The 13,215-nt window shown below is 48.7% G+C and overlaps 1 protein-coding gene across 1 annotated transcript in view; it reads left to right on the top strand.

Moving 5' to 3' along the window:
- The first annotated feature begins 3,811 nt into the window (after positions 1-3,811).
- The window catches only part of LOC149311490 (RNA-binding protein 28-like), a 29,052-nt gene continuing 19,648 nt past the window's right edge, over positions 3,812-13,215 (top strand). Inside the window, exons 1-9 of the mRNA XM_089527288.1 lie at positions 3,812-4,036; positions 6,938-7,093; positions 7,889-7,983; positions 8,372-8,447; positions 9,470-9,562; positions 10,632-10,706; positions 11,353-11,512; positions 11,808-11,962; positions 12,962-13,043. Of these exons, the coding sequence (XP_089383414.1) occupies positions 3,889-4,036; positions 6,938-7,093; positions 7,889-7,983; positions 8,372-8,447; positions 9,470-9,562; positions 10,632-10,706; positions 11,353-11,512; positions 11,808-11,962; positions 12,962-13,043 (1,040 nt within the window). The 5' untranslated portion in view covers positions 3,812-3,888. The remainder of the gene's footprint in view (positions 4,037-6,937; positions 7,094-7,888; positions 7,984-8,371; positions 8,448-9,469; positions 9,563-10,631; positions 10,707-11,352; positions 11,513-11,807; positions 11,963-12,961; positions 13,044-13,215) is intronic.

Genomic DNA, 13,215 nt, shown 5'->3' with positions numbered 1-13,215 from the left:
TCATCATTACGCCCTCAACACACACAACACACACAAGCCAGGCCTGGGCAGGGCAGGGCCACCCCCAGGGTTTTGGGGGGTCAGACCAGGGGCTGAACATTACCCTTTGGAGGAACATCTCTGTGAATGAAGAGCATCACTGCTGCAACTTGGCATGGTCCCTGAGCATCCTTGGTGCAACCCAGGAGGAGGAAGAAGGGAGGGCTTTGCAACGGGAGGCATCATCTTAGGATGCTCTGCCTGAGTCCACCATCAATTCACATCTTTACTTGAACATAGAAAGAAAGAAAACTTTTACTTATATCCCGCTCTTCTGTCGCAAGACAATCGGAGCGGCTCACGCTCAAAGCTCCGCGTAAAACCTCATACTCAACACTTGGGAAGGGGTCCAGAAATACGTAAATACGGAAAGGATTGGGAGTATGTACATCAAGATAGCAGAAGGAAACAGGACTGACGGAACAAAGGTGAGACGTTTGGGCAAAGAGGCTTAAATCCGCCTTTTCTGTGTTTAACGGTGAATCGGTGATAAATACGGGAGAGAAAGGAAGGGAGGCGTAATAAGGCCAGCTGGAAGGATTCAGGTTTTGCACGGGGATGTGGAAATATTGGATACATACATATATACATATACACATACACACACACTTTATTTAATACTGTGGCAAGAAGTTTGAGCACTGGACTAGGACTCTGGAGACCAGGGTTCGAATTCTGGCTCTGACATACAAACCCACCTTGGGCAACAAGTCACGCTCTCTCAGCCTCAGAGGAAGGCAATGGCAAACCCCCTCTGACAAAATCTTGCCAAGAAAACCTCAAGATAGGGTTGCCATAAGTCGAAAATGACTCAAAGACACACAACGACAAACGGAAGTTAAAAACAATAGAATCTTATTGTGATCTTAAAGCCAAGCATTAAACATCGTGGTGCCTTTCTGGGCCAACTGAAATGCACAAAACACACGTTGCAAGCTTCCAAAGCTTTTGCAATTTTGTGCAGTTTAGCTGGCCACTGTTTTGTGGATTTTGGTTGTTGTTGTCCTTTGCAACACAGCCAATGCGGATATCATTAATTGTGTCGACCCCTTCAGAATTTATCTGAGGAGCCGGGGGTCGCTGCAAGTGTTGCCTGTGTGCTTTTGCACAGTGTGTGCAGCATCCAAACTCACACTTTTGTGGAGATGTGAGTGTGCGCACCTGAGCATCCTCTGCGGGATGTTGCCTAGCAACAGCTGGTCCAGAAGGCACTGCTGCCCTCTTCTGGCTGCAGCGGTGAATAGCAGGAAGAGCACCCACTTTCTAGAACGGTCCCATCCTCAGCCCTTGGATGATGATGATGATGATGATGATGATAATAATAATAATAATAATAATAATAATAATAATACGTTTTATTTATAAACCGCTATTCCAAATAGATCATAGCGGTGTACAAGAAAAAATCTACAATAGATATATAAAACTAATAAAACATTACAATTATGGATAAAATACACATTAAGATACACTGTCTTCAGGCTCGCCTCTGATGACGCTGGCCAGCCTGTTCTCTCCCTCAGCGCCGAAAGATGACAGTTATGGAGGGAGGGAATTATGTTGTTTAAGTTATTTAATTTAATTTAATTATTTAAGTTTAGAATTAAGTTATGGATGCATCCGCACTGCAGAAATAACCCAGTTTGGCACTGCTTTAACTGCCAGGGCTCAGGGCTATGGAACTCTGGGATGCGCAGCTTGTGGCACCAGAGCTCTCTGACAGGGAAGGCTAAGTGTCTTCTCACAGAACTACGGTTCCCAGAATTCCATAGTACTGAGCCAGGGCAGTTAAAGTGCTTTCAAACTGGGTTATTTCTGCAGTGTGTTTTGGACCACGGTCCTCCAGGGCTTCTCTATGGAGATTATCACACCAGGACCAATTTGGCAATAATCACAGCACTGAAAGCCAATGCAACAGTAGCGCTATAGCGCTCAACATTTTCACACAGTCACACAATTGCGTGGTTATTGTGACATATAATATCACAATCGCATTTCTCACACATCCACAAATGAATCATTAGCACATTGGAATTGATTGTTTTGTGCATGTGCCATTTTGGTGCTACGGCGCATGTCTCAAAACCCATGTTTCCATCCAGCATAATATTATTATTATTATTATTATTATTATTATTAACCTTTATTTATATAGCACTGTAAATGTACACAGCGCTGTACACACAGTCTTTTTAATTAGACGGTTCTCTGCCTTCAGGCTTACAATCTAAGAAGAGGCGACACAAGAGGAGAAGGGAGTGATGGCGGGGAAGGGGATGGGGCCAGCAGTCTTCTACCTCCGAGGCCTGGATCAGGGAGCATAGAAAATAAAAGGCAACAAAATAAAAGCTATTCCTTCTTCACGCTGCTTTAATCCAGTGTAAACAAAATGGTGCCCCGTGCCTCAAAGGAAGACTGGACTCCCCTCCGAAGCTGATCCTGCCAAGGAGAACGGGCTGCACTCTGGGCATCCCTTGCTGCGCAGGCGAAGCGCAGTTAACTTTCGCACTCTCGCCGTGGCGCTTCATTCGTTTTAATTCTGCAGAGTCGAGCCAGGACTCTGGGGACCAGGGTTGGAATCCTGGCACAGACATAGAACCCCACTGGCTGGCCTTGGGCAATAAGTCACACTCTCTCAGCCTCAGAGGAAGGCCATGGCAAACCCCCTGAGGAAATCTTGCCAAGGAAACCCCAGGATAGGTTTGCCTCAGGGTCGCCATAAGTCAGAAACGACCCAAAGGCACACAACAGAAAGGGCAACAAAGGGTTGTTGCTGCGGTGTCAAAATACAGGTCCAAAAGACACAGCAGGAACAATCCAGAACTGAATTCAGAATGTGAGAGGAGCCCAGTCTGGCTCCTCCTGAGGCCAATGCTGTGGCAACGCGAAGGGATCCTGATTGGTGAGGAGGCTCCGAGGGTCTCAGGCCTGAGGCAGGAAGACAAAGGCCGCTTCTGAGGGAAAGCTTTGGGGTACCCAAGGAGCCCGGCAGAAAGGAAGGCGCTTCCTTCAGGGCTTATGAAAGCCTCTCCGGCTGAGGTCAAGGCTTTGGGCAAATGGCAGGAAAGCCTCCCTGGGAAGCAAGGCCTGGAGGCCCAGGGAGGGGACTAACGGAGGAGAGCTCAGAAGCCAAGAGCAGGCCTGAAGCCTCAGGCGCCGGAGACGCAGGGAGAAGGAGGGGAGGCCAGGGTGCGAATCCTGCCTGGCCACCCAAACCCACTGGGTGACCTTGGGCAAGCGGTCACTCTCTCTCAGCCTCAGAGGGAGGCAGGGATGGCAAGCCTCCCGTCCAGAAAAGCCAAAAAGGACGCCCCTGAAGAACCAGCCACCCTTGATCTACTTTCACTTAATTGAGACGGTTTTCATTTGGCTCAGTTTTATTTTAACAATTCAAATTCTCCATCTGTTTATCTTTATTAGTCAGCCATAACAAGGAACACGTGCTTCCGAAAGTCCCGGCGAAATTAGGCGACATCAGCCTCTGAGCATGTGCAGAGCGCCCCTGCCCTCAAGGAAAGCGCCTTCAGGGAGGGCGGCACCGTGTGAGCATGCGCAGCAGAACACCCCTCCCTCTCGCTGGCAGTTGGGCGGGAAGACTGCGAGTGCGCATGCGCACGGCCGGCCGGCCTGACTCCTCCTCCTCCTCCTCGCCGCGCGCTTCCCCTTCCTTAGCCGACTCCTCCTCCTCGACGCTCTGCCCCGCTCTCCCCCAGCACTCTATGGCGCAAGGAGCCGGAAGTGCCTCTCTCGTGTTTCCGGCCGGACCCGTTTAGGGAGCGGACCCAAGATGGCGGCGCCCAGGCCAGCGTAGCGTGTTTGAGAGGAACTTCGGCGGGTGCTGCTGCCGCCATGGCGGAGGCGAAGGCGAAGGCGAAGGCGGTTGGGGGCCGGACGGTGCTGGTTCGGGGGCTGCCCCCTTCGGCCCGAGCGCCGGACCTGGAGAGGGAGTTTGGCCGCGCGGGACCCGTCCGGAGGGCGGTGGCCGTCACTCGGCCAGGTGAGAGGGAGGCCCTTTGGGACGGAGACGGAGTGGGCCTCTGGTTGGACTGTGGCCCCGACTGAGGGGCTCCCTTTGGGACAGTGGCCCCCAAACGGTGCCCTTTAAGAGGTCTTGGACTTCAGCTCCCAGAAGCCTCAGCCTTGTTGGCCAGTCGTCTGGGATTGAAGTCCAAAGTCCCTTGAAGAGCACGGTTTGGGTCCTTTGCTTTAGAAGGTTCTTTTAGGGGAGGGGGGACAAGGGGGTGGGTAGAGAAGAGCCCCCCATCTGCAAGTGGGGTGGGGGTGCCTCTCGCAGGGAGGGACTTGGGCTTGACCCCAATGTTAGGAGTGTTCCCTCATGGCAGGGGAGCCAGCCCTTGACAGGAAGGAGGGTGGGGTCCCTTTTGTGGGGGTCTGTGGGGCAGTAGTGGACCCCATATTTGCAGCTGGGGTAGGGACACCTCTAGGAGGCTGTGTTGTGGTCCCAGTTGATGGGGTTTCCCCCCATGGCAAGGGGGCTCCCTTTGGGGAAGGTTGGGTGAATTGTGTCCCCCAACTGAGGGGGTTCTTCCCACCCCCATCCATCAGGGAGAGGGAATAGCTAGCGCCTTTGCCCCAGGGCACAATTGGTGGGGGAGGGAGGGAGGGAGGGAGGGGGTGAAGTAGTGCAGTAATTGGGGAGCGGGGCTCCAGGCAGTTGGATCCTGCCCCCCTTCCATTGAGCAGGAGCCACAGCCCCAACCCCCAAAGTGGGTTTGTAGGGCCCTGAGGGGGCAAGAAGCCCTGCATTTATTGCCTATTCCCTTCCTCTCCCCAAAACCCCAGTCAGCCTGGCCCAAGATGTCACAGTAAAGGCCTGCGAGAGCTGGAAACCAAAAGTAGTAACCCCAGAAGAGCTACAGGAATTCGTCCTAGACAACAAGGAAACCAAAACAGTCCAAGAGTTCCCATACCTGGGATCAAATATAGAGGAGGGCGGAGACTGCAGTCAAGAAGCCAGAAGGAATCATGGAATCCTAGAGTGAGAAGAGACCGCAGGGGCCTTGATCCAGTCCAACCCCATTCCGTCATGCTAGGGATGGGAGGGCAGCTATGGAAGAACTGGGCAATAGCCTAAAGGTAAAGAGATACAACTGAGCACCAAGTTTAGGATCGACCAAGCCATCATATTCCCCTTCACCGTCTACAAATATGAGAGCTTGACAGTGAAGAAAGAGGATAAGAAGAAAATCAATTCATTCAAGATGAGGTGCTGGTGAAGAGTGCTGAGAATACTGTGGATGGCCAAAAGACTAACAGATGGCTCCTGGAACAGATGAAACCAGAACTCTCCCTGGAAGCTAATATAATCAAACGGAGGCTATTGTCCTTTGGACCCATCGCGAGGAGGCATGATTCACCAGAAAAAAGTAGTAGGGAAGGTGGAGGGAAGCAGAAAGAGAGGAAGACCCCACGTCAGGTGAATGGACTCAGTCAGAGAGGACACAGGCCTCAATCTGCATGGCCTAAGCAGAGCGACAGAGGCCTTAGAGGTGTCACATCCACAGGGATGAATTCAGGTTTCAGCTTCCACAGTCTCTTACCATGAGATCTTGGCCAGGCTGGCTAAGGTTTTGGGGGAGTGTAAAATATGCCGGGGTGGGAGGAAGGATGACAAATGCAGGGCCACCTTTCTTGTCCTCTTTAGGTCTAGATCATGGCAAGGGTAGTTGAGAACAACAATTCAAAGTAATTTGGAGGACTCACGGCTCCCAGAACGGCTAAAATGTAGAGGATGTTTGTATTCACCTCAAGTATTTCGGCTGTGAAGATTCTCCCATTGATGTCTACTTACATCCTTAGACAGCTTTAAAAAAGGCTGTTAAGACGGATCTCTTCAGCAGGCCTTTCCAGAATAGCAAACCCGGCCTCAGGAAACTCCTATAAAGAGATACCACTGCTCCCATTGATTATTGTTGTATTAATTATTGTTCTGTTGTATTGTTTTGTTGTTTGACCCTTCGGTCAGTTTTAACCTGTATGGTTTTAATTTTCTATTAGATTTAATACCTTTTTAAGGGGGGGAGGGTACCAGGGATTTGATATGTTGTGTATTTTTAACTTGTTAGCCGCCCCGATTGTGCTCAGAGGGGCGGGATACAAATAAATTTTATTTATTTATTTATTATTCTGGGATCACATCCCAGTGAATCATAGAGTTAAAAGAGACCATCAGGGCCATCCAGTCCAACCCCGCCATGCAGGAAGTTACAATCAAAGCATCCCTGACAGATGGCCATCCAGCCATCTAAATGTATCCTATATTTTGTCCATAAAACACCAGAGCGCCATAGGCAACAAGGATTCTTCCATTGACATCCTGCCTGTAGGATTTCCTAGCAAGAGTTGTCTCTGTATAGACAAAATCACATCCTGGCACTCTGAATGCGAACTGTCCCCTCGAAATTCCACGCTTGGCACCACTGACATGGTTCAGAGAAGTCCCGCTTTATCTGCTGACCTGTCCCAATATAGAGGAAAGATCCATTCCTTTGCTGCTGTTGAACCAACCCAGTAACAGAGCAGAAGAGGATCTTTTGAGATTTTTAGCTTGACCACAGATAATCATAATCAACTTTAGGGAAGTTCAGGTTCACTTTTTCCTGTTAAGGTCAGGTACCCAGGTATAAGCAGATGCTATCATGCTGTGAAGGAATCTCCTCCAAATGTTCTCTGTGCGAACACTTAAGGTGTTTTGGACAATTCTGGTTACCCTGCCTAAAATAGGCGACAAAAAGGTTGTTTATTCTTCAGCTGCAGGTTGGGTGGAGAGGGCTGGCTTTTCTCATCTTGCTTCTGATGATATATAATAGTAATTTAAAATAATCATAGTTTGGGTGAGTTGCTAATCTTTGCTCGTTGCTTGAAATCTCTCTGGTAGGCAGCGAGACCTGTCGTGGGTTTGGGTTTGTCACTTTCTCCTTGTCGGAGGATGCTCAGAGAGCCATCCAGGAGATCACCACTTTTGAGAACCGCAAGATCAGCGTGACTCTTGCCAATCCAAAGCCAAGGCAGAAAGGGAAGAAGAAGAAAGCAGGTAAGCGCAAGAGCCTGTGTGCTAGGGAGAGATTCACTGTTGCCTACCTTTTGCGCTTCCAAGAGTTGCCGTTGTATCAGGCACAGCAATGGTGTTAGTTCCAATGCAGGGCATTCTGCTCTGTAGTTTCCAGTGCCCAGAAAGATAACTTTCATGCCATGTTTTGCTATTTCCTCTGGATGTCCTTTGCCTAGAAGATGAATTCAGATTTCCTGAAGATTTGTTAACATTTACATTTATTGGCATCTCATAAAGAGTGAGATGGCAATTGTTCACCTCATTTACTGAGACAAGCTGAAGAAGCAGTGTTTTTGAACTGTTAGGAGATAGATTGGAGGCACAGTGAGCACATAAACAGTCAACTCCCTACTGTCAGAAGACTCTGGTTGTGGAGCAAACTACCCAGTGATGTAGTGTGATTTCCTTCTGGGTGGGCTTTCAAAGTACTTATGTGGGATAAAATGCCTGAGGTACTATGATAAAGATGGAAGGTACAGTGGCACTCATGTCCTGCATGTGGAGCTAGATGGCCTCTTTTGCATAAGCAAAAGGCTAGAGTTCACAGCCCTTTGTCCTGGTTATGACAGCCAGTCATTCTTGACCTTAGCTTTGTTCATGCATTTATCAGTTTTGCCTGTCTGTGTTGGCAAAGCACAAAGCATCCAGGCCTGCCCCAAACTGACATTTGTTCCAGATATGTATCAGGCCTGGTGATGCTGCTTTGGTTGTATTATTTGTATGTTGTTGCCTCCTCTTTGCCCCTTCTGATTTGCTCTTGTGGATCTTTGGTTTCAGATGCTTCTGAAGGTCCTCAGGAAGCCCAGAAGCCACCAAAGAAAAAAGGACCCTCAAAGAAAGCCAGGCTGATCATTCGCAATCTGAGTTTCAAGGTAAGAGTGTTCTGTTTCTAAGCTATCCACACCATGGAGCCCCCTCTCTGTCTTGTCTGTGTGTGCGCGCGCGCATGATGGAATGGGGCCATTTCAGTGGGCTGACAGAATTAAAGTATCTGTCTTCAAGTTTCCTTTTGCTTTTCACTTTGTGTGTTGCCATGTTGTTTATTTGTTGGTTATAATGGGGATTAAAGTTCAGGGGTCAAATTGAACACCCAGGATGGGCTTTGAGATTCCCCGTTGGAGAGAACCGTGAGCTCACAGAACAGAACTCCAGCCGGCTCTGTTCAGGGTTCTTCAAAAGACTTCGATCTCTGGGCGGTACTTGCTGGTTTCATTCTGTTGACATACCTTCTACCATTGGTGTTCTTTCTGCTGTCCTTAGTGCACAGAAGAGGACCTGAAGAGCATCTTTGCTCCATTCGGCACTGTACTGGATGTAACCCTACCCAGAAAACCAGGTATGGCTAGCTAGAGCAGGGTTTGGGGCAATGACAAGACCATCAGTGTGAGGAGTCAAAATGGCTATGTGTCCCCTCCTGTATCAGAAGGAGTATGCATCTGGATGTCAGTTGCTGGGAAGTGCAAGATGGAGGGTGAGGTTGCGTTCCTGTCCTGCTGGGCCTGGTCTTTCATTGGAGCAGGAGTGGGCAGCTGTGGAAGGCTAGGGAGCTGGACCCTACCCTTGCTGCACCTGCCCCCAAATGACCTGTAGGGGACATACATGGAGGGTATTCTCACCATGGTTTTGGTCCTTCCTTGGTCATTTAGGCCCAGCAGAAGGCTTTTTTAAACAACAAGAAGCAAACAGTAGTCACGTCCTGTTCACGTCTTCTGTAGAAAAGACCTGTAATGGACATAAACTGGTCTAAGAGTGTCGCAAAATGTGGCTTTTTTTTAACAACAGAATGTATTTGGGAGCTAAAACTTTTGGGTTGAAGAAAACTTTTTTTCAACCCTGGGGGACCTTCAGTCTGCGCTTTGCCCACCCCTACATGAGAACAGCCAGTTGGCCAGTGTGGGCACAGAAAGCTGGACTGGATAGGCCTTTGATCCAATCCAATGCCCCTCTTTTTATGTGATGCCCCTGGAGAATAAACCTGGAATCCCAAGACATTTTGAGCCTCATGCTGGCTGAGGAATTGCCGGGTGGCTGTTCACAGATCCCTATATTTCCTGTTGGAACTTTAAATTCTGAAAACTGGAGAGAAGAGACCTGCTCTTGTTGACATGATGGACTGTTGGAGGCAAATAGAGGGCTCCTGCTCAGGCCCAAGTCGGTTGTCTCTCTTGTCTTGTCTTGCTCTACAAACTGGCAGGCAGGCCAGACGTGGCAGGGGATGAGAAGCTGGTGTTCCAATGCATTCATAAGCAATCCTTTTGAAGAACACTGGGCTTCAGATGGATTCTGATTTTCTTCTCCTGGTTGTGCAACACTAGCATTGGTAACTTTTGATTTTCTGAGGGTGGTCTTTTCATTCAGATGGAAAGATGCGAGGCTTTGCCTTTGTCCAGTTCAAAAATATCCTGGAAGCAGGGAAGGCTCTGAAGGGAATGAACATGAAGGAGATCAAAGGTGAGTTTGGAGGTTTTTATTATCATTATTATTATTAATGGAATGGGGGTTGAATAGTTGGGCCTTGGTGATCCTCTAGCCTTGTGGATTTTGGTTTGAAACCTCTTTCTTCATGTTGGCGATGTTTGGAGGTGAAGGTGCAGCACCTTGACAGGCCCTGGCTTAGGCATTTTGCTTCAGGCAAAGGTTTGCTGGGCTACTAAGGAACATCTGCATACTTGAGACTTGTTTCTAGCATCATGAGATTCCTGTTTTGGGGGTGTATTTGTTTTCTGAAGCTCTCAGACTCTAAAGCTGCCCAAGTGGGCTTCAAAGTCTTTAGTACTAGAAGGAGCCCCCTCTTTTTTGTCTATGCCTGCCTGAGAGTTGAGGTCTGTGGGAGGGGGCAGTACATTTTGGGGGGATGTAGGAAGGGCACCTTCTCTGCTGTGGCACCCTAATTGTGGGGGCCCCATTGGCTCTGATGTTGGCATCATTGACATGTGCTGAAATGTAGCCATTAAAGCCTTTGGAGCATTGTGGTTTAATCCAGATCTCTGCGGGGAGATGGTTGCAAAGTGTTTACAAACTGGGACATGGTTCTGTATGTTTTTCAAATTGTTTAAACTGTTTTTATTGTAAAATTAGATTTTGGTGGGATGAGGTGGGGGAGGTGTGTGTGTTGTATATAAAATAATATAGTCCTAAACATAAACATAATAATAATAATAATAATAATAATAATAATAATAATAAATTGTTTATTTATAAACTGCTTTTCCCAGGATCAAAGCGGTGTACAGTATAGAGGTAAATACAATACAAAACAAATGACATATTAAAAATACACATCAATACCCATTAATTCCACAAATATTGGCTAAAAACATTCAACATTATTAAAATGGCAATTATAAATAAACATGAGGGCTTTGAACCTGTCCTAAGCTAGGCTGGGTGGCCCAGCAGGATTTCAAATGCTCAGACATTCTTTGTGTGTCTCCTGGCCCCGGTTTCTCCACACACAAACACCCATGGCTTACATATCAGGGGGCCATGTCCGGTCTCAGAGCTTCCCATTGTTTTCCAGAGCGCCCAGTGGCTGTGGACTGGGCTGTGGCCCGGGAGAAGTACCAAGCGATGCAGGCTGTGGCCTCTCCTGCTGGTGAGTCTTCTTGGGAGAGGAGTCCCTTTCCACTTGGCATTCTTCAAGAGACAGTGTGGGGCCCAGACTAGGAGGGCCCATTGCAGGCCTGGGTGGTGGTGGGTGCAGGGAGGCCTCATCCTGTCAGCAGAGCCACTGGCTGAGTGGTTGAAGAGGAAGGGTCAGAAAGTGAGCATAAAGCCAAAGTAAGGTAGAGCCCTGCTGAAGAAAATGTCTGGTGAGCCTCAGACAAAGTTGCAAGCTCTTAGAGATTTTGGGTTATCAAACCCCATCCAAAGCATTCTGAGCCAAGGTGTCTTTGACCCTCTTGCCATGTTTCATTGTAAAGAGATACTGGCTAGAACACCCGTGTGAGATTCACAACACCCACCCCCAAAGGGATGGGAAACCTGTCCAGCTTTAGTTTGGTAATTGTGGGCCCTGTTACCTGAGACTTTGTGAATGCTTCGTTGTCACTTCAGATGCCTTGTCGCTGTCTTGTGTGGGCCATTTGGCACCATCCTTGGGCCTGAAAGGTGGCCTTGTCACTTTGAGAGGGCCAGGTTATTTGGGGGAGCTGGAGAATTGGGAGGCAAGGGCTTCCCTGGAGTGCAAGAAAGCCAGGCAGAGGCATCTCCATCTCGTATTTACTTGTGATTGTTGCCAGGGGTGCCAGAGAAGAAACTCAGCAAAGCCCCGCAGGAGGACACCGGTGATGGAGGTGGTGGTGAGGAGAAGGAGGATGACAGCGAAGCGGAGGAGGAGGAGGAGGAGGTGGAGGAAGAAGAAGGAAGTATGGTGTCTGCTAAACCAGTGAAGAGGAGCAGGTATGTAGCAAGGAGGACATGCAGTGGGTTGACTGTCTGGCCAGAAAACAAGTTTGCTTCTGACAGGCAGAAGATTTGTGCCTCTGTGTGGTTGGTATGAAAGTGTGGCTCAAGTCACACTTCCTGCCACAAAAGGGCCATGACCTGCTCTGGGCAAATGGCCAGCTGCAAAGGTGGGCCTCACCTCCCTGCCAAACCAAGCAGGTGCCTCTGGCAAGGGTCATAAGTGGGGCTATCCTGGCCTCCTTTCACACAAAAAGACACTTGTCTGCTGCTGATCACTCTCTGCTTGCAGGTACTTTGAGAAACACATCCCGCCTGTGGAGAGCGAGGAAGAGGAAGACAAGGCAAAGCTCTCTAGGGAATCCGAGGATGAGAGCTCTGAGGAAGATGCAGGAGACAATGAGGAGGAAGAGGAAGAAGATGGTGGCTCTGAGGAGGAAGGAGAAGGTGGGGTTCCTCTTTTCTGAGGAGCCAGGCATTTGTCCAGGAGTGGGGTGGGGTGCCGTTTTTCACTTTAAAAGCTGCGGCCTCAAAAGATCAGAAGAGCCATGCTGTCCTGGCCAAAACTGACTTTAATTTTGTGGCATCCTTTTGCCACATGGCAAAACTGGCAGGCCCACCAGAAGAGCTACATCTCTTCTGTTTGCCCTCCTGCAGATGATGTTCAGGGATAGATTGCCTCTAGATTTGGAAGTTGTGATGTGTTCCCACTGTTCATTGCTCATGACATACCTCTTTTCCATTTTTGTCAAGCCATCTCATTTAGTAAACTCCCCCCTCCCCCCCCCCCCCCAAATATATAGCGGTTGACAAGTTCTGACCTAAAACTGGGCTGTTGTGAGAGGAAAAGATGAGTTAACATCTTGACAGCAGTCCTTTGGCCTTGATCTTTTGAGGCTGCAAGCAAGCCCCATTTCTTAGCTTTGGCATTTAGACATAGGATACTCTGTGCCTGATCTTGAAAACTAAGCTTGGTCAGCCATGGTTAGGGCTTGGATGGGAGATCTTCAATGAATACCATTGAAATTTAGCTGGAGGCTATAATTCAGAGGAAGGAACAGGCAAAGCCACCTCTGAGGATTCCTTGCCTGAGAAAACCCTGTGAAATTCATGGGGTCTCTGTAAGTCGACAGGCAACCTGAATCAAAACTGCGGAGAAAGGCGAGATATGAATTCCTTAAATTAATTAATTAATTAATTAAACTTGAAGGCCAAGACACACCAGTTGCGTAATATTCATTTTGACTGGTAGCAGTGGATCTGCTGGGCCTTAGAGAGAGAGAGGTGTGAATCCTATTATTAATCCCAAGCATAGGAACACACACGCAGACACACATTGCTACCGCACCAAGTGCTGCTGGTGTATTGTTCACAAAGACATTGTCTTCAGATTAGAGGTCCTTCATACTCTGGTGAATTGTCCCTCCTGCTTCCTTCCTGTTTCAGATGATGAAGCCCCCTCAAAACAGAAGAAGGGCCAGAAAAAGCTCCCCTCAGATGTCGGTGAAGGGAGGACGGTCTTCATCAGGTGGGTTTTAGGCTCCAGTTTGTGCTGAGGGCTCAGCAGAGTCCCAGGAAGGAAAGGTGATGGACTTGTCCAGATGGACAATTTATACCGGATCCCCTCCTCCCAGGCTCACTGCATCCTGTTTTACATAGCAAAAGGCCAAAACCCCAAATTGGTGCAGCCTGTCTTCGTG

This window comes from Sceloporus occidentalis, unplaced genomic scaffold (genome assembly GCF_023333645.1).
Source record: "Sceloporus occidentalis isolate IW3139 unplaced genomic scaffold, rSceOcc1.0.p SCAF_5, whole genome shotgun sequence".
Lineage (NCBI taxonomy): Eukaryota > Metazoa > Chordata > Lepidosauria > Squamata > Phrynosomatidae > Sceloporus > Sceloporus occidentalis.
This window is presented reverse-complemented; position numbering and strand designations above follow the sequence as displayed.